Source organism: Ascaphus truei, unplaced genomic scaffold, assembly GCF_040206685.1.
Source record: "Ascaphus truei isolate aAscTru1 unplaced genomic scaffold, aAscTru1.hap1 HAP1_SCAFFOLD_1056, whole genome shotgun sequence".
Taxonomy (NCBI): domain Eukaryota; kingdom Metazoa; phylum Chordata; class Amphibia; order Anura; family Ascaphidae; genus Ascaphus; species Ascaphus truei.
The window spans coordinates 11,749-32,622 of record NW_027453921.1 but is presented as its reverse complement, the minus strand read 5'-3'; the positions used below and the strand labels follow the sequence as shown (position 1 = coordinate 32,622).

At 57.4% G+C, this 20,874-nt stretch overlaps 1 protein-coding gene across 2 annotated transcripts in view; it reads right to left on the bottom strand.

Moving 5' to 3' along the window:
* The window catches only part of LOC142475017 (microtubule-actin cross-linking factor 1, isoforms 6/7-like), a 30,296-nt gene extending 10,012 nt beyond the window's left edge, over nt 1–20,284 (bottom strand). For both annotated transcript variants that reach the window (XR_012790664.1, XM_075581117.1), the window contains exons 1-4: nt 20,174–20,284; nt 15,888–16,005; nt 11,649–11,833; nt 4,856–4,976 (exon numbers count right to left, since the gene is read on the bottom strand). Coding sequence is in view for 1 of the 2 variants with exons in the window: in XM_075581117.1 (XP_075437232.1) it covers nt 4,856–4,976; nt 11,649–11,833; nt 15,888–16,005; nt 20,174–20,269 (520 nt within the window). In the remaining variant the exon portion in view is untranslated. The remainder of the gene's footprint in view (nt 1–4,855; nt 4,977–11,648; nt 11,834–15,887; nt 16,006–20,173) is intronic.
* Between the last annotated feature and the right edge of the window lie 590 nt (nt 20,285–20,874).

Below are 20,874 nucleotides of genomic sequence, written 5' to 3'. Positions count from 1 at the left end.
AGAGCGCTGTATGGGGGGTGTAGGAGCGCTGGGTGTGGGGGAGATCAGAGCGCTGTATGGGGGGTGTAGGAGAGCTGGGTGTGGGGGAGATCAGAGCGCTGTATGGGGGGTGTCGGAGCGCTGGGTGTGGGGGATATCAGAGCGCTGTATGGGGGGGTGTAGGAGCGCTGGGTGTGGAGGAGATCAGATCTCTGTATGGAGGGGTGTAGGAGCACTGGGTGTGGGGGATGTCAGAGCGCTGTATGGGGGGGTGTAGGAGCGCTGGGTGTTGGGGAGATCAGAGCACTGTATGGGGGGGTGTAGGAGCGCTGTGTGTGGGGGAGGTAAGAGCGCTGTATGGGGGGGGGGGGTGTAGGAACGCTGGGTGTGGGGGAGGTCAGAGCACTGTATGGGGGGGTGTAGGAGCGCTGGGTGTGGGGGAGATCAGAGCGCTGTATGGGGGGTGTAGGAGCGCTGGGTGTGGGGGAGGTCAGATCACTGTATGGGGGGTGTAGGAGCGCTGGGTGTGGGGGAGGTCAGAGCGCTGTATGGGGGGGTGTAGGATCGCTGGGTGTGGGGGAGATCAGAGCACTGTATGGGGGGTGTAGGAGCGCTGGGTGTGGGGGAGATCAGAGCGCTGTATGGGGGGGTGTAGGAGCGCTGGGTGTGGGTGAGGTCAGAGCTCTGTATGGGGGGGGGGTGTAGGAGCGCTGGGTGTGGGGGAGATCAGAGCTCTGTATGGGGGGTGTAGGAGCGCTGGGTGTGGGTGAGGTCAGAGCTCTGTATGGGGGGTGTAGGAGCGCTGGGTGTGGGGGGAGATCAGAGCTCTGTATGGGGGGTGTAGGAGCGCTGGGTGTGGGGGAGATCAGAGCGCTGTATGGGGGGGTGTAGGAGCGCTGGGTGTGGGTGAGGTCAGAGCTCTGTATGGGGGGTGTAGGAGCGCTGGGTGTGGGGGAGATCAGAGCTCTGTATGGGGGGTGTAGGAGTGCTGGGTGTGGGGGAGATCAGAGCGCTGTATGGGGGGGGGGGGTGTAGGAACGCTGGGTGTGGGGGAGGTCAGAGCTCTGTATGGGGGGTGTAGGAGCGCTGGGTGTGGGGGAGGTCAGAGCTCTGTATGGGGGGGTGTAGGAGCGCTGGGTGTGGGTGAGATCAGAGCACTGTATGGGGGGTGTAGGAGCGCTGGGTGTGAGGGGATCAGAGCTCTGTATGGGGGGGTGTAGGAGTGCTGGGAGTGGGGGAGGTCAGAGCGCTGTATGGGGGGTGTAGGAGCGCTGGGTGTGGGGGAGGTCAGAGTGCTGTATGGGGGGTGTAGGAGCGCTGGGTGTGGGGGAGGTCAGAGCGCTGTATGGGGGGTGTAGGAATGCTGGGTGTGGGGGAGATCAGAGCGCTGTATGGGGGGTGTAGGAGCGCTGGATGTGGGGGAGGTCAGAGCGCTGTATGGGGGGTGTAGGAGCGCTGGGTGTGGGGGAGATCAGAGCGCTGTATGGGGGGTGTAGGAGAGCTGTGTGTGGGGGAGATCAGAGCGCTGTATGGGGGGTGTAGGAGCACTGGGTGTGGGGGATGTCAGAGCGCTGTATGGGGGGGTGTAGGAGCGCTGGGTGTTGGGGAGATCAGAGCACTGTATGGGGGGGTGTAGGAGCGCTGTGTGTGGGGGAGGTAAGAGCGCTGTATGGGGGGGGGGTGTAGGAACGCTGGGTGTGGGGGAGGTCAGAGCACTGTATGGGGGGGTGTAGGAGCGCTGGGTGTGGGGGAGATCAGAGCGCTGTATGGGGGGTGTAGGAGCGCTGGGTGTGGGGGAGGTCAGATCACTGTATGGGGGGTGTAGGAGCGCTGGGTGTGGGGGAGGTCAGAGCGCTGTATGGGGGGGTGTAGGATCGCTGGGTGTGGGGGAGATCAGAGCACTGTATGGGGGGTGTAGGAGCGCTGGGTGTGGGGGAGATCAGAGCTCTGTATGGGGGGTGTAGGAGCGCTGGGTGTGAGGGGATCAGAGCTCTGTATGGGGGGGTGTAGGAGTGCTGGGAGTGGGGGAGGTCAGAGCGCTGTATGGGGGGTGTAGGAGCGCTGGGTGTGGGGGAGGTCAGAGTGCTGTATGGGGGGTGTAGGAGCGCTGGGAGTGGGGGAGGTCAGAGCGCTGTATGGGGGGTGTAGGAATGCTGGGTGTGGGGGAGATCAGAGCGCTGTATGGGGGGTGTAGGAGCGCTGGATGTGGGGGAGGTCAGATCACTGTATGGGGGGTGTAGGAGCGCTGGGTGTGGGGGAGGTCAGAGCGCTGTATGGGGGGGTGTAGGATCGCTGGGTGTGGGGGAGATCAGAGCACTGTATGGGGGGTGTAGGAGCGCTGGGTGTGGGGGAGATCAGAGCTCTGTATGGGGGGTGTAGGAGCGCTGGGTGTGAGGGGATCAGAGCTCTGTATGGGGGGGTGTAGGAGTGCTGGGAGTGGGGGAGGTCAGAGCGCTGTATGGGGGGTGTAGGAGCGCTGGGTGTGGGGGAGGTCAGAGTGCTGTATGGGGGGTGTAGGAGCGCTGGGAGTGGGGGAGGTCAGAGCGCTGTATGGGGGGTGTAGGAATGCTGGGTGTGGGGGAGATCAGAGCGCTGTATGGGGGGTGTAGGAGCGCTGGATGTGGGGGAGGTCAGAGCGCTGTATGGGGGGTGTAGGAGCGCTGGGTGTGGGGGAGATCAGAGCGCTGTATGGGGGGTGTAGGAGAGCTGGGTGTGGGGGAGATCAGAGTGCTGTATGGGGGGTGTCGGAGCGCTGGGTGTGGGGGATATCAGAGCGCTGTATGGGGGGGTGTAGGAGCGCTGGGTGTGGAGGAGATCAGATCTCTGTATGGAGGGGTGTAGGAGCACTGGGTGTGGGGGATGTCAGAGCGCTGTATGGGGGGGTGTAGGAGCGCTGGGTGTTGGGGAGATCAGAGCACTGTATGGGGGGGTGTAGGAGCGCTGTGTGTGGGGGAGGTAAGAGCGCTGTATGGGGGGTGTAGGAGCGCTGGGTGTGGGGGAGGTCAGAGCGCTGTATGGGGGGTGTAGGAGCGCTGGGTGTGGGGGAGATCAGAGCGCTGTTTGGGGGGTGTAGGAGAGCTGGGTGTGGGGGAGATCAGAGCGCTGTATGGGGGGTGTCGGAGCGCTGGGTGTGGGGGATATCAGAGCGCTGTATGGGGGGGTGTAGGAGCGCTGGGTGTGGAGGAGATCAGATCTCTGTATGGAGGGTTGTAGGAGCACTGGGTGTGGGGGATGTCAGAGCGCTGTATGGGGGGGTGTAGGAGCGCTGGGTGTGGGGGAGGTCAGAGCGCTGTATGGGGGGTGTAGGAGCGTTGGGTGTGGGGGAGATCAGAGCGCTGTATGGGGGGTGTAGGAGCGCTGGGTGTGGGGGAGGTCAGAGCTCTGTATGGGGGGTGTAGGAGCGCTGGGTGTGGGTGAGGTCAGAGCTCTGTATGGGGGGTGTAGGAGCGCTGGGTGTGGGGGGAGATCAGAGCTCTGTATGGGGGGTGTAGGAGCGCTGGGTGTGGGGGAGATCAGAGCGCTGTATGGGGGGGTGTAGGAGCGCTGGGTGTGGGTGAGGTCAGAGCTCTGTATGGGGGGGGTGTAGGAGCGCTGGGTGTGGGGGAGATCAGAGCTCTGTATGGGGGGTGTAGGAGCGCTGGGTGTGGGTGAGGTCAGAGCTCTGTATGGGGGGTGTAGGAGCGCTGGGTGTGGGGGGAGATCAGAGCTCTGTATGGGGGGTGTAGGAGCGCTGGGTGTGGGGGAGATCAGAGCGCTGTATGGGGGGGTGTAGGAGCGCTGGGTGTGGGTGAGGTCAGAGCTCTGTATGGGGGGTGTAGGAGCGCTGGGTGTGGGGGAGATCAGAGCTCTGTATGGGGGGTGTAGGAGTGCTGGGTGTGGGGGAGATCAGAGCGCTGTATGGGGGGTGTAGGAGCGCTGGGAGTGGGGGAGGTCAGAGCGCTGTATGGGGCGGTGTAGGAGTGCTGGGTGTGGGGGAGGTCAGAGCGCTGTATGGGGCGGTGTAGGAGTGCTGGGTGTGGGGGAGGTCAGAGCGCTGTATGGGGGGGTGTAGGAGTGCTGGGTGTAGGGGAGCTATGAGATCTGTATGGGGGGGTGTAGGAGCGCTGGGTGTAGGGGAGCTATGAGATCTGTATGGGGGGGTGTAGGAGTGCTGGGTGTAGGGGAGCTATGAGATCTGTATGGGGGGGTGTAGGAGTGCTGGGTGTAGGGGAGCTATGAGATCTGTATGGGGGGTGTAGGAGTGCTGGGTGTGGGGGAGATCAGAGCGCTGTATGGGGGGTGTAGGAGCGCTGGGTGTGGGGGAGATCAGAGCTCTGTATGGGGGGTGTAGGAGCGCTGGGAGTGGGGGAGGTCAGAGCGCTGTATGGGGCGGTGTAGGAGTGCTGGGTGTAGGGGAGCTATGAGATCTGTATGGGGGGTTGTAGGAGCGCTGGGTGTAGGGGAGCTATGAGCTCTGTATGGGGGGTGTAGGAGCGCTGGGTGTGGGGGGAGATCAGAGCTCTGTATGGGGGGTGTAGGAGCGCTGGGTGTGGGGGAGATCAGAGCGCTGTATGGGGGGGTGTAGAAGCGCTGGGTGTGGGGGAGATCAGAGCGCTGTATGGGGGGGTGTAGGAGCGCTGGGTGTGGGTGAGGTCAGAGCTCTGTATGGGGGGTGTAGGAGCGCTGGGTGTGGGGGAGATCAGAGCTCTGTATGGGGGGTGTAGGAGCGCTGGGTGTGGGGGAGGTCAGAGCGCTGTATGGGGGGTGTAGGGGAGCTATGAGATCTGTATGGGGGGTGTAGGAACGCTGGGTGTAGGGGAGCTATGAGCTCTGTATGGGGGGTGTAGGAGCGCTTATTAACTCACAGCAGTGGGGAATGTCCTGTGTTGTCACTCACCAGTTGAAGTGGATGTTGTGCTGTCATCGGCTGCCGTGAACTTTAACTCCACCACATCGGGAATCAGGGACGTCCTGGATCTGTGGCATCTGTCCCCTGAGCGAGTCCTGCGTAGGATAGTCTGGCATGGAGACAGGCACAGGGAAGAGAAGCAGAGTGACGGGTGGTACCCTACACGTGCCATGTGAAACCCGCGCTGTATACACTGGCACTATACGGGCATGGGCAGATCATGCCTATCCCCCTCTACACATACTGCCCTGCTACACACACAGCCCTATTACAGAGAGACCTCCCCCCCACACACATACACTGCCAAACCCCCACCTTCCTGCTCTGCGGGCTGCTCGGAGCGCAGGTAACCAAGCTCCTATCACATACCTGTCTCCTTCCCGTACTCACCTTCCTGCTCTGCGGGCTGCTCGGAGCGCAGGTAACCAAGCTCCTATCACATACCTGTCTCTCCGTACTCACCTTCCTGCTCTGTGGGCTGCTCAGAGCGCAGGTAACCAAGCTCCTATCACATACCTGTCTCCCCGTACTCACCTTCCTGCTCTGTGCGCTGCTCGTAGCGCAGGTAACCAAGCTCCTATCACATACCTGTCTCCCCGTACTCACCTTCCTGCTCTGCGGGCTGCTCGGAGCGCAGGTAACCAAGCTCCTATCACATACCTGTCTCCTTCCCGTACTCACCTTCCTGCTCTGCGGGCTGCTCGGAGCGCAGGTAACCAAGCTCCTATCACATACCTGTCTCCCCGTACTCACCTTCCTGCTCTGCGGGCTGCTCGGAGCGCAGGTAACCAAGCTCCTATCACATACCTGTCTCCCCGTACTCACCTTCCTGCTCTGCGGGCTGCTCGGAGCGCAGGTAACCAAGCTCCTATCACATACCTGTCTCCCCGTACTCACCTTCCTGCTCTGCGGGCTGCTCGGAGCGCAGGTAACCAAGCTCCTATCACATACCTGTCTCCTTCCCGTACTCACCTTCCTGCTCTGCGGGCTGCTCGGAGCGCAGGTAACCAAGCTCCTATCACATACCTGTCTCCCCGTACTCACCTTCCTGCTCTGTGCGCTGCTCGGAGCGCAGGTAACCAAGCTCCTATCACATACCTGTCTCCCCGTACTCACCTTCCTGCTCTGTGGGCTGCTTGGAGCGCAGGTAACCAAGCTCCTATCACATACCTGTCTCCCCGTACTCACCTTCCTGCTCTGTGGGCTGCTCGGAGCGCAGGTAACCAAGCTCCTATCACATACCTGTCTCCTTCCCGTACTCACCTCCCTGCTCTGTGGGCTGCTCGGAGCGCAGGTAACCAAGCTCCTATCACATACCTGTCTCCCCGTACTCACCTTCCTGCTCTGTGCGCTGCTCGGAGCGCAGGTAACCAAGCTCCTATCACATACCTGTCTCCTTCCCGTACTCACCTTCCTGCTCTGTGGGCTGCTCGGAGCGCAGGTAACCAAGCTCCTATCACATACCTGTCTCCCCCAGTACTCACCTTCCTGCTCTGTGGGCTGCTCGGAGCGCAGGTAACCAAGCTCCTATCACATACCTGTCTCCCCGTACTCACCTTCCTGCTCTGTGGGCTGCTCGGAGCGCAGGTAACCAAGCTCCTATCACATACCTGTCTCCCCGTACTCACATTCTTGCTCTGTGGGCTGCTCGGAGCGCAGGTAACCAAGCTCCTATCACATACCTGTCTCCCCGTACTCACATTCCTGCTCTGTGGGCTGCTCGGAGCGCAGGTAACCAAGCTCCTATCACATACCTGTCTCCCCGTACTCACCTTCCTGCTCTGTGGGCTGCTCGGAGCGCAGGTAACCAAGCTCCTATCACATACCTGTCTCCCCGTACTCACCTTCCTGCTCTGTGGGCTGCTCGGAGCGCAGGTAACCAAGCTCCTATCACATACCTGTCTCCCCGTACTCACCTTCCTGCTCTGTGGGCTGCTCGGAGCGCAGGTAACCAAGCTCCTATCACATACCTGTCTCCCCGTACTCACCTTCCTGCTCTGTGGGCTGCTCGGAGCGCAGGTAACCAAGCTCCTATCACATACCTGTCTCCCCGTACTCACCTTCCTGCTCTGTGCGCTGCTCGGAGCGCAGGTAACCAAGCTCCTATCACATACCTGTCTCCCCCAGTACTCACCTTCCTGCTCTGCGGGCTGCTCGGAGCGCAGGTAACCAAGCTCCTATCACATACCTGTCTCCCCGTACTCACCTTCCTGCTCTGTGGGCTGCTCGGAGCGCAGGTAACCAAGCTCCTATCACATACCTGTCTCCCCCAGTACTCACCTTCCTGCTCTGCGGGCTGCTCGGAGCGCAGGTAACCAAGCTCCTATCACATACCTGTCTCCCCCAGTACTCACCTTCCTGCTCTGTGCACTGCTCGGAGCGCAGGTAACCAAGCTCCTATCACATACCTGTCTCCTTCCCGTACTCACCTTCCTGCTCTGTGCGCTGCTCGGAGCGCAGGTAACCAAGCTCCTATCACATACCTGTCTCCCCCAGTACTCACCTTCCTGCTCTGTGGGCTGCTCGGAGCGCAGGTAACCAAGCTCCTATCACATACCTGTCTCCTTCCCGTACTCACCTTCCTGCTCTGTGCGCTGCTCGGAGCGCAGGTAACCAAGCTCCTATCACATACCTGTCTCCCCGTACTCACCTTCCTGCTCTGTGGGCTGCTCGGAGCGCAGGTAACCAAGCTCCTATCACATACCTGTCTCCCCGTACTCACCTTCCTGCTCTGTGGGCTGCTCGGAGCGCAGGTAACCAAGCTCCTATCACATACCTGTCTCCTTCCCGTACTCACCTTCCTGCTCTGCGGGTTGCTCGGAGCGCAGGTAACCAAGCTCCTATCATATACCTGTCTCCTTCCCGTACTCACCTTCCTGCTCTGCGGGTTGCTCGGAGCGCAGGTAACCAAGCTCCTATCACATACCTGTCTCCTTCCCGTACTCATCTTCCTGCTCTGCGGGCTGCTCGGAGCGCAGGTAACCAAGCTCCTATCACATACCTGTCTCCTTCCCGTACTCACCTTCCTGCTCTGTGGGCTGCTCGGAACGCAGGTAACCAAGCTCCTATCACATACCTGTCTCCTTCCCGTACTCACCTTCCTGCTCTGCGGGCTGCTCGGAGCGCAGGTAACCAAGCTCCTATCACATACCTGTCTCCTTCCCGTACTCACCTTCCTGCTCTGCGGGCTGCTCGGAGAGCAGGTAACCAAGCTCCTATCACATACCTGTCTCCTTCCCGTACTCACCTTCCTGCTCTGTGGGCTGCTCAGAGCGCAGGTAACCAAGCTCCTATCACATACCTGTCTCCTTCCCGTACTCACCTTCCTGCTCTGCGGGCTGCTCGGAGCACAGGTAACCAAGCTCCTATCACATACCTATCTCCTTCCCGTACTCACCTTCCTGCTCTGTGGGCTGCTCGGAACGCAGGTAACCAAGCTCCTATCACATACCTGTCTCCTTCCCGTACTCACCTTCCTACTCTGTGGGCTGCTCGGTGCGCAGGTAACCAAGCTCCTTTCACATACCTGTCTCCTTCCCGTACTCACCTTCCTGCTCTGCGGGCTGCTCGGAGCGCAGGTAACCAAGCTCCTATCACATACCTGTCTCTCCGTACTCACCTTCCTACTCTGTGGGCTGCTCGGTGCGCAGGTAACCAAGCTCCTATCACATACCTGTCTCCTTCCCGTACTCACCTTCCTGCTCTGCGGGCTGCTCGGAGCGCAGGTAACCAAGCTCCTATCACATACCTGTCTCCCCGTACTCACCTTCCTGCTCTGCGGGCTGCTCGGAGCGCAGGTAACCAAGCTCCTATCACATACCTGTCTCTCCGTACTCACCTTCCTGCTCTGCGGGCTGCTCGGAGCGCAGGTAACCAAGCTCCTATCACATACCTGTCTCTCCGTACTCACCTTCCTACTCTGTGCGCTGCTCGGAGCGCAGGTAACCAAGCTCCTATCACATACCTGTCTCCTTCCCGTACTCACCTTCCTGCTCTGCGGGTTGCTCGGAGCGCAGGTAACCAAGCTCCTATCACATACCTGTCTCTCCGTACTCACCTTCCTACTCTGTGCGCTGCTCGGAGCGCAGGTAACCAAGCTCCTATCACATACCTGTCTCCTTCCCGTACTCACCTTCCTGCTCTGCGGGCTGCTCGGAGCGCAGGTAACCAAGCTCCTATCACATACCTGTCTTCCCGTACTCACCTTCCTGCTCTGTGCGCTGCTCAGAGCGCAGGTAACCAAGCTCCTATCACATACCTGTCTCCCCGTACTCACCTTCCTGCTCTGTGGGCTGCTCAGAGCGCAGGTAACCAAGCTCCTATCACATACCTGTCTCCCCGTACTCACCTTCCTGCTCTGTGGGCTGCTCAGAGCGCAGGTAACCAAGCTCCTATCACATACCTGTCTCCCCGTACTCACCTTCCTACTCTGCGGGCTGCTCGGAGCGCAGGTAACCAAGCTCCTATCACATACCTGTCTCCTTCCCGTACTCACCTTCCTGCTCTGCGGGCTGCTCGGAGCGCAGGTAACCAAGCTCCTATCACATACCTGTCTCCCCGTACTCACCTTCCTGCTCTGCGGGCTGCTCGGAGCGCAGGTAACCAAGCTCCTATCACATACCTGTCTCCTTCCCGTACTCACCTTCCTGCTCTGTGGGCTGCTCAGAGCGCAGGTAACCAAGCTCCTATCACATACCTGTCTCCTTCCCGTACTCACCTTCCTGCTCTGCGGGTTGCTCGGAGCGCAGGTAACCAAGCTCCTATCACATACCTGTCTCCTTCCCGTACTCACCTTCCTGCTCTGCGGGCTGCTCGGTGCGCAGGTAACCAAGCTCCTATCACATACCTGTCTCCTTCCTGTACTCACCTTCCTGCTCTGCGGGCTGCTCGGAGTGCAGGTAACCAAGCTCCTATCACATACCTGTCTCCTTCCCGTACTCACCTTCCTGCTCTGTGGGCTGCTCGGAGCGCAGGTAACCAAGCTCCTATCACATACCTGTCTCTCCGTACTCACCTTCCTGCTCTGTGCGCTGCTCGGTGCGCAGGTAACCAAGCTCCTATCACATACCTGTCTCCTTCCCGTACTCACCTTCCTGCTCTGCGGGCTGCTCGGAGAGCAGGTAACCAAGCTCCTATCACATACCTGTCTCTCCGTACTCACCTTCCTGCTCTGTGCGCTGCTCGGAGCGCAGGTAACCAAGCTCCTATCACATACCTGTCTCCTTCCCGTACTCACCTTCCTGCTCTGTGGGCTGCTCAGAGCGCAGGTAACCAAGCTCCTATCACATACCTGTCTCTCCGTACTCACCTTCCTGCTCTGTGCGTTGCTCGGTGCGCAGGTAACCAAGCTCCTATCATATACCTGTCTCCCCGTACTCACCTTCCTGCTCTGTGGGCTGCTCGGAGCGCAGGTAACCAAGCTCCTATCACATACCTGTCTCTCCGTACTCACCTTCCTGCTCTGTGCGCTGCTCGGTGCGCAGGTAACCAAGCTCCTATCATATACCTGTCTCCTTCCCGTACTCACCTTCCTGCTCTGTGGGCTGCTCAGAGCGCAGGTAACCAAGCTCCTATCACATACCTGTCTCCTTCCCGTACTCACCTTCCTGCTCTGCGGGCTGCTCGGAGCGCAGGTAACCAAGCTCCTATCACATACCTGTCTCCCCGTACTCACCTTCCTGCTCTGTGGGCTGCTCGGAGCGCAGGTAACCAAGCTCCTATCACATACCTGTCTCCCCGTACTCACCTTCCTGCTCTGTGCGCTGCTCGGTGCGCAGGTAACCAAGCTCCTATCACATACCTGTCTCCTTCCCGTACTCACCTTCCTGCTCTGTGGGCTGCTCAGAGCGCAGGTAACCAAGCTCCTATCACATACCTGTCTCCTTCCCGTACTCACCTTCCTGCTCTGTGGGCTGCTCAGAGCGCAGGTAACCAAGCTCCTATCATATACCTGTCTCCTTCCCGTACTCACCTTCCTGCTCTGCGGGCTGCTCAGAGCGCAGGTAACCAAGCTCCTATCACATACCTGTCTCCCCGTACTCACCTTCCTGCTCTGTGGGCTGCTCGGTGCGCAGGTAACCAAGCTCCTATCACATACCTGTCTCCTTCCCGTACTCACCTTCCTGCTCTGTGGGCTGCTCGGAGCGCAGGTAACCAAGCTCCTATCACATACCTGTCTCCCCGTACTCACCTTCCTGCTCTGTGGGCTGCTCGGTGCGCAGGTAACCAAGCTCCTATCACATACCTGTCTCCCCGTACTCACCTTCCTGCTCTGCGGGCTGCTCGGAGCGCAGGTAACCAAGCTCCTATCACATACCTGTCTCCCCGTACTCACCTTCCTGCTCTGTGGGCTGCTCGGTGCGCAGGTAACCAAGCTCCTATCACATACCTGTCTCCTTCCCGTACTCACCTTCCTGCTCTGCGGGCTGCTCAGAGCGCAGGTAACCAAGCTCCTATCACATACCTGTCTCCTTCCCGTACTCACCTTCCTGCTCTGTGGGCTGCTCGGAGCGCAGGTAACCAAGCTCCTATCACATACCTGTCTCCCCGTACTCACCTTCCTGCTCTGTGGGCTGCTCGGTGCGCAGGTAACCAAGCTCCTATCACATACCTGTCTCCTTCCCGTACTCACCTTCCTGCTCTGCGGGCTGCTCGGAGCGCAGGTAACCAAGCTCCTATCACATACCTGTCTCCTTCCCGTACTCACCTTCCTGCTCTGCGGGCTGCTCGGAGCGCAGGTAACCAAGCTCCTATCACATACCTGTCTCCTTCCCGTACTCACCTTCCTGCTCTGCGGGCTGCTCGGAGCTGATGCGCTGGTGTAGAGGCTCAGGGTGGAGTTGGACCTGCTGGGTGACATCCCTTTGGCTGTGAGATTGGTCTGGTTTCCGGCGCACTTCAGCGGGGAGGAGAATGAATCCGGGGAGAGGTATTTCTCATTGATTTTGAGGTTGGTCCGGCCTTTCACTGCCACAGAAACACAACGAGGAACATGTATCAAGGCCGCAAATTTACCGCAAAACTGACGCAAACGGCTTCATTCCCATCTTGCTCAAGATTGGGTGAGATGGAAAGGGGAGTGAGCACATGACATATGGGGAGAGAGAGAGAGCAACAAGGGAGAGAAAGAGCGAAATGGGGGGGGAGGGAGAGCATGAGATGGGGGGTGGGAAGAGAGTGTGACATGGGGGAGAGAGAGTGAGAGCGCGACGGGGGGGAGAGAGGGTGCGACATATGAGGAGGGACAGCATGACAATGGGGGGACACAGAGCACGACAACCGGGGGACAGAGAGCGTGACATTTGGGGGGTACAGAGAGTGTGACATATGGGAGGGGGGAGTGAGAACGACATACAGTATGGGGGTGGGAAAGAGTGTCACATGAAGGGGGAGAGAGCGACACAGAGTTGGGAGAGAGCAACATGGGTGGAGAGCGCATGAAAAAAAGTGGAAGAAAGCAGAAGAGTGGAAGAAAGCAGAAGAGTGGAAGAAAGAGAATGAAATGGGGGGGAGAGAGAGCACACGACATGGGGGGAAAGAGAGCGCGACAATGGGGAGAGACATCAGGAAGTAGAGAGTCACATAGGGAGGGAACTTACTGGGGAAAGAGAGCGGCGGGGTGGAGCGAGTGAGACATGAAAAGGGATTGACTAATAATGGGGGAGTGGGTGACATGGAGGGGGCGGTGAGAGATACGTGGTGTGTGGGATACGTGGGGGAGCTACCCCTCTCTCTCCCCGTAGAGGCGCACAGAGGAGACCAGTTCAGGTCCAGAGCTTGTAGGAACTAGAATCTCCCATGAGGCCAGCGGTCATCTTCGCTTAGAGTATATAACCCCCCCCAGCCTGCCAGTTGTTGCTTGTAACTTTGTGTTCCTGGGCGGAAGTCCGGCCATTCTCTTGCCCCCTGCTCTTTTACCGGTCCTTGGCTACTATTCCTCTAGCTCTGCAGACTTTGTACCTTGTTGTCTTGCCTTGCATCCCCCTTGCACTCTTGACCACTGCTCTTTGTCTTTCCCTGGCTACCATTGCTTTTATATGTAGTTCAGCTGATTTCACAGTGTGACGGTGAAGGGGTTAACCAGGCTCACCAATAAAGGTTAAGCCCACTTGGTTACCTCCTGATCCGTGTGTTGAGGTCCGAAAGTGTCAGCTCTTGGACCTAGATGTCAGAAAAGCATTACTGTGACTGTGTGCAAATTATGTGACATTAAAGATTTTTCTGTGTTTTGCCTTTCCTGGGGTGCTGGGACCGGGAGATATCTAGGCTGTAAGTTTCAGGGTGGGTTTGTCAGAGAAAGTCTTTACAGAATGTGTCTATGTATCGGGGTTCCAGAGTTATGGGACACCCCAAAAGTTGTATCCGGGAATCGAGTGAGATTCTCTGATATATCAAAGCGCATTGCTCCGGGCAAACTCCGACCCCGAAAACGTTCTTGCGACTCAACGCCAGGATTCCTGCTGCAGCATCATCCAGACAAGGTAAACAGAGCATGAAGGGGTTAATGTATACCTGCAACTATACAGGGGGTCCCTAGTGTAAGGAGGGATGCCCAGGTACATGCCCAGGTTCCCTGAACCTAGTATAGGGGTTCAGGGGATGCTCCAGCTATATGATAAAGCTGAGAGTGATTGCTTGTGTGTAAAAAGTTTAAAATTTATTTCTAGAGTGTGCCAAGAATGAGGCTAGTGAGTGTAGGCAGTATATCCCCTCACTCCATCCCTGACACCAGAACAGGGACTCACACATTTTATCACACAAGATACAGGACACAGTATATTTTATTAAAGAGTTATATTTAATAGGTGTATGTACTGATAACCTGTGACTGAGCTGTGGGATTTCCATGTCCTGGATTCCGAGGGTCCCGATGGCTCCCAAGCTCGGTGCCTCTGTGTCTGTGCGGAGTCCGGACTTGAAACCCTCAGGGATACCAAGGAGTTAGACAGGAGGGTACTGCAGTTCTGCCTGAGTACCCACGTCCTGGGCTAACACAAGGCTATATGGCAACCATTTGCCAGAGCCCAAACTCTGTGGAGCCTGGACAGCGGGTGGGCTCAGTATGCAAAGAGGCAGAGGGGCCATGTTGGCGCATGCCCCTTTCCAGAATGAGAAAAGGTGCCCACCCGGCTTTACAATACCGGCAAATTGGTGATTGGCTGGCAGGAGAATTCCCACGCTCTGATAGGCTGCCCAAGTTTGTGAATGGGACACTAAAACCCATAAGAAACCTTGCAGCCAATCAGGAGCGCAGATTCTAAGCGCCGAACCAACAGTGGCAAATTCAAAGATGCTCTGTACTGAATGGGAGCGAGCCGGCTTCAGAGATTTTGAGTGAGAACATTTTCTAAGTCCCGCTTTTGAGAACGCAGTGGTCACGGCTGGCATTGCGCCGAAATCAGTTCCAGGTCTTTCATGAGTACCTACCGGTCATTGGAAAGGGCTCCTACAGAGGTCATTTTTGTGAATTTCGTATAAAGGATACTGTACATTTATTATTTACTGTAGCGCCGTTCCCAATGAGTGTTTTAACTGTGTTACATTGTGTGTATGTTTTTTCCTGAAATAAATTACCATTTATTTTACCTCCTTGCTTTGCTCAATGATCCCGGTATAAAAAGGTGTTGATAAACCTGGTCTCCCGTGACACAGACACAGTTTTGTTTAACCACCTTGGTGTGAGCATTAAACACGATCTATTTAACTTATTCCAGTCCAGTTGTTCTTTTGGGGTTTTAGTGTTACCCCAGAGGGTTCCATACTCCTGATATGGCGTTAGCAGGGGGAGACCCCATCTGTGTCACTCTGTCACCCTGAAGTAGGAGAGGGGGACTCCTTTTGTATTTGCGTCACGGTCACCCTGAGAGAAGGGATGGGGGAGAGCGAAAGAGAGAGGAGGGATGGGGGAGAGAGGAGGGATAGGGAGAGAGAAAGGCTCTGGGAGAGTGAGGGATGGGGAGAGAGGAGTGATGGGGAAGAGAGAGAGAAAAGGGATGTGGGAGAGGGAGAGAAGGGATCGGGGGGAGAGGGAGAGAATGGATGGGGGGTAGAAGGAGAGAAGGGATGGTGGGGAGAGGGAGATACAGTACCAGCGACGTTTACATATTTTTACAAAGGAAAACGCAAGGAAAAGTATATATGTGGGTTACAATATAGTGACTTAATAAAGAAAATTCCCCATGCTAGTCTGAGTTTGACGGGCCTGCCCTACAGTTACCATCATGTAGCGGGACAGAGACTTAATGAGCTATAGGTTCCTTGGTTTCATGTGCCCCATACAGTATGTCATCCTGTGGTGGAAAAAACTGACTCAATGGACTATTACTGTAGGTCCCTTCTGTACCTGTGTCATTATGTCACCCTTTGGTGGGACACAGACCCAAAGGAACAAAGGTCACTCCTGTGTTTTTGTCACATTAAATGATAAGGTTTAGCCTCCAAAAGACATAGGTTCCTTTTGTCTGTGTCACTCTCCAGTGGGAGGACCAGACTCAATGGGCCACATGTCCCTTCTGTCACATTGTCACTCTCCAGTGGGAGGACCAGACTCAATGGGCCCCACGTCCCTTTCTGTCACAATGTCACTCTCCAGTGGGAGGACCAGACTCAATGGGCCCCACGTCCCTTTCTGTAACATTGTCACTCTCCAGTGGGAGGACCAGACTCAATGGGCCACACGTCCCTTCTGTCACTGTGTCACTCTCCAGTGGGAGGACCAGACTCAATGGGCCCCACGTCCCTTTCTGTAACATTGTCACTCTCCAGTGGGAGGACCAGACTCAATGGGCCACACGTCCCTTCTGTCACTGTGTCACTCTCCAGTGGGAGGACCAGACTCAATGGGCCCCACGTCCCTTTCTGTCACATTGTCACTCTCCAGTGGGAGGACCAGACTCAATGGGCCACACGTCCCTTCTGTCACTGTGTCACTCTCCAGTGGGAGGACCAGACTCAATGTCACTGACTGTCACTGTCACTGTGTCACACGGTCAGTTTGCAGAGTAGAAGATTCCACACACACCTCGACATGGATCATTTTTCACCAGAAACTCATCCAGAGCGATCCAGCCGCCTCCAACTCGCACCATGAGAGAACTACGCAGGATCCGCACCATACGTAGCAGCTGGGACTCGCCAAACTGCGGGAGGGAGACATTGTGATTCCAACAGAGCAAGGGAGGTAGGGCCGGAGGCGGGGAGGTAGGGCCAGAGACGGGGAGGTAGGGCCGGAGGCGGGGAGGTAGGGCCAGAGACGGGGAGGTAGGGCCAGAGACGGGGAGGTAGGGCCAGAGATGGGGAGGTAGGGCCGGAGGCGGGGAGGTAAGGCCGGAGACGGGGAGGTAGAGCCAGAGACGGGGAGGTAGGGCCAGAGACGGGGAGGTAGGGCCGGAGACGGGGAGGTAGAGCCAGAGACGGGGAGGTAGGGCCGGAGGTGGGGAGGTAGGGCCGGAGGCGGGGAGGTAGGGCCAGAGACGGGGAGGTAGAGCCAGGGACGGGGAGGTAGAGCCAGAGACGGGGAGGTAGAGCCAGAGACGGGGAGGTAGGGCCGGAGACGGGGAGGTAGAGCCAGAGACGGGGAGGTAGGGCCGGAGGTGGGGAGGTAGGGCCGGAGGCGGGGAGGTAGGGCCAGAGACGGGGAGGTAGAGCCAGGGACGGGGAGGTAGAGCCAGAGACGGGGAGGTAGAGCCAGAGACGGGGAGGTAGAGACAGAGACGGGGAGGTAGAGCCAGAGACGGGTAAGTACAGCCAGAGACGGGGAGGTAGGGCCAGAGACGGGGAGGTAGGGCCGGAGACGGGGAGGTAGGGCCGGAGACGGGTAAGTACAGCCAGAGACGGGGAGGTAGAGGCAGAGACAGGGAGGTAGGGCCGGAGACGGGTAAGTACAGCCAGAGACGGGGAGGTAGAGCCAGAGATGGGGAGGTAGGGCCGGTGACGGGGATGTAGGGCCGGAGACGGGTAAGTACAGCCAGAGACGGGGAGGTAGGGCCGGTGATGGGGAGGTAGAGCCAGAGACGGGGAGGTAGGACCGGTGATGGGGAGGTAGAGCCAGAGACGGGGAGGTAGGGCTGGAGACGGGGAGGTAGGGCCGGTGACGGGGAGGTAGAGCCAGAGACGGAGAGGTAGAGCCAGAGACGGGGAGGTAAAGCGAGAGACGGGGAGGTAGGGCCGGAGACGGGGAGGTAGAGCCAGAGACGGGGAGGTAGGGCTGGTGACGGGGAGGTAGGGCCGGAGACGGGGAGGTAGAGCCAGAGATGGGGAGGTAGCTCCGGTGACGGGGAGGTAGGGCCGGTGATGGGGAGGTAGAGCCAGAGACGGGGAGGAAGGGCCGGTGACAGGGAGGTAGGGCCGGAGACGGGGAGGTAGAGCCAGAGACGGGGAGGTAGGGCCGGTGAAAGGGAGGTAGAGCCAGAGACAGGGAAGACTCTTTTGGCCTTAGATATTTTCTCTATGCAGATGATATGCAGATATAGCTATCTCTGATTGCCTCCTAACTATAGCCTCGTGGATGGCGTACATCACCTTAAACTTAATAAGGCTAAAACGGAACTCCACGTATTTCCCCCTAAACCTGGCCCAATATCCCCATTTTCCATCACCGTTAATGGTACTACCATCTATCCTGTCACCAAAGCATATTGCCTAGGAGAGACATTTGACCCCTCCCTTCCCTCACTTTTACTCAGTAGCATTGCCAAGATCCGCCCTTTCCTCTGTCTCTTCTCTAATGCCTGCCCTTACCCTCTCCCGTCTGGGTTACTGTAACATATTGCTAACAGGTCTCCCAGCCTCACAACTTTCTCTTTTGCAATTTATCCAACTTTCGGCTGCTAGAATAATTACACTTTCTCACAAAACAGTCTCTGCTAATCTCCTCCTGCGCCCCTCTCCTGGCTTCCCATCAGGTTTCAGATCACCCACAAAGTTCTCCTCCTTACCTTTAAGGTTCTCCCACCACATGCCCCTCCCTACATATCAGCTCTGATCTCTCGCTCTGCCCGTCTCCTGCGCTCTACCCATAACTGTCTCCTGTCCACCTCTTTCACCTCTACTGCTCTCTCTCACCTTAAATCTTTTCCCCTCACTGCCCCTTACCTGTGGGACTCCCCCACACTCGGTATACACTGAGCACCTTCTCTCCCTCGCTGCTCCTTACCTGTGGGACTCCTTCACACTCAGTATACACCGAGCATCTTCTCTCCCTCGCTGCCCCTTACCTGTGGGCCTCCCTCACACTCATGGAAAGGAAAGAAAAAAAGCGGAGCACTGCCAGGGAATAAAAAATTAAGGCTGGGGCAAAAATTGAAATAAAGATTATTTATTGGGCATAATGGCCAAAAAAAACAAACACACAAGGGGTTAAAAAAACTCTGACGCGTTTCCCGCCGTGGAGGCGCTTTATAAAGATTATAAGGATTGCGCGCCGTTCCATCCACGCTGACCAGTGCCCCCCAGATCCCGTCTAGCTGAAACATCGCGGCACACCACCAGGCACCCGGTAAGGCGGCGGGAGACTCTGCTTGCAGATCTCTACTACCAACAGCCAGTCCTTTACACCGGGGAGCCAGAACCGCTTGCTGGATTGAGGAGGGTCAAATTTCTATCCTATGGGGGACTGGTGCCATTGATCTGATCGGAGGACACCCCGAGATCCTACAGGTGAGGTGGGTGTCACACAGACCCACACATTACATCAGATATCTATGTGAGACACTCTCTGCCTTCATATTTTTATACCGGGTTTTACAGCACTTGCCATATTTGTAGCTTCCACGTGGGGACCCATCCCCGTTTTCCACTCCCTCACCAAGCACCTTCTCTCCCTCACTGCCCCTTACCTGTGGGACTCCCTCACACTCAGTATACGCCGAGCACCTTCTCTCCCTCACTGCCCCTTACCTGTGGGACTCCCTCACACTCAGTATACACCGAGCACCTTCTCTCCCTCGCTGCCCCTTACCTGTGGGACTCCCTCACACTCGGTATACACCGAGCACCTTCTCTCCCTCACTGCCCCTTACCTGTGGAACTCCCTCACACTTAGTAGTATACACCGAGCACCTTCTCTCCCTCACTGCCCCTTACCTGTGGGACTCCCTCACACTCAGTATACGCCGAGCACCTTCTCTCCCTCACTGCCCCTTACCTGTGGGACTCCCTCACACTCAGTATACACCGAGCACCTTCTCTCCCTCGCTGCCCCTTACCTGTGGGACTCCCTCACACTCGGTATACACCGAGCACCTTCTCTCCCTCACTGCCCCTTACCTGTGGAACTCCCTCACACTTAGTAGTATACACCGAGCACCTTCTCTCCCTCACTGCCCCTTACCTGTGGGACTCCCTCACACTCAGTATACGCCGAGCACCTTCTCTCCCTCACTGCCCCTTACCTGTGGGACTCCCTCACACTCAGTATACACCGAGCACCTTCTCTCCCTCGCTGCCCCTTACCTGTGGGACTCCCTCACACTCGGTATACACCGAGCACCTTCTCTCCCTCACTGCCCCTTACCTGTGGAACTCCCTCACACTTAGTAGTATACACCGAGCACCTTCTCTCCCTCACTGCCCCTTACCTGTGGGACTCCCTCACACTCAGTATACGCCGAGCACCTTCTCTCCCTCACTGCCCCTTACCTGTGGGACTCCCTCACACTCAGTATACACCGAGCACCTTCTCTCCCTCGCTGCCCCTTACCTGTGGGACTCCCTCACACTCAGTATACACCGAGCACCTTCTCTCCCTCGCTGCCCCTTACCTGTGGGACTCTCTCACACTCAGTATACACCAAGCACCTTCTCTCCCTCGCTGCCCCTTACCTGTGGGACTCTCTCACACTCAGTATACACCGAGCACCTTCTCTCCCTCGCTGCCCCTTACCTGTGGGACTCCCTCACACTCGGTATACACCGAGCACCTTCTCTCCCTCGCTGCCACTTTCCTGTGGGACTCCCTCACACTCAGTATACACTGAGCACCTTCTCTCCCCTTACCTTTAACAGAAACCTTAAAACATATCTCTTAAATGAAGCGCTCCAGTAGCCTGGACTCATGGACACTCTCCAGTAGAGAGAGGAGGTGGGGCAGAGACAGGGTGACCAGGAGTGAGGGGGGGAGAAGAAGGAAGTGGGGACTGGAAAGCAGGGAGTGCAGTAGCAGGGGGAGTAAGGTGCAGTGAATGGGCTGCAGGGAAGGTGAGCTTTGGGTGGGGGGAGAAGCTGGGAGATGGGGGGAGAAGCTGGGAGATGGGGAGAGGAGGCTGGAAGCATACCCCCAGCACAGTAGGGCAAGCTGCTGATACTCACCCGATACCTGTTGGCACTGATCTGTTGCACCTGAAAGCGCTTTGCACAGTTACACTGAGCCACCTGTCTGTTTACCTGCAGCAGAAGTACAAGCATGTGACAGGGACCCCCAATGTACAGGCATGTGACAAGGACCCCCAATGTACAGACATGTGACAGGGACCCCCAATGTACAGGCATGTGACTGGGACCCCCCAATGTACAGGCATGTGACAGGGACCCCCCAATGTACAGGCATGTGACAGGGACCCCCCAATGTACAGACATGTGACAGGGACCCCCTAATGTACAGACATGTGACAGGGACCCCCCAATGTACAGACATGTGACAGGGACCCCCCAATGTACAGACATGTGACAGGGTTCCCTCAATGTACAGACATGTGACAGGGACCCCCTAATGTACAGACATGTGACAGGGACCCCCCAATGTACAGACATGTGACAGGGACCCCCCCAATGTACAGACATGTGACAGGGACCCCCCCAATGTACAGGCATGTGACAGGGACACCCAATGTACAGGCATGTGACAGGGACACCCAATGTACAGGTATGTGACAGGGACCCCCAATGTACAGGCATGTGACAGGGACCCCCCAATACACAGGGATGTGACAGGGGACCCCCAATGTACAGGCATGTGACTGGGACTCCCAATGTACAGGCATGTTACAGGGACCCACAATGTACAGGCATGT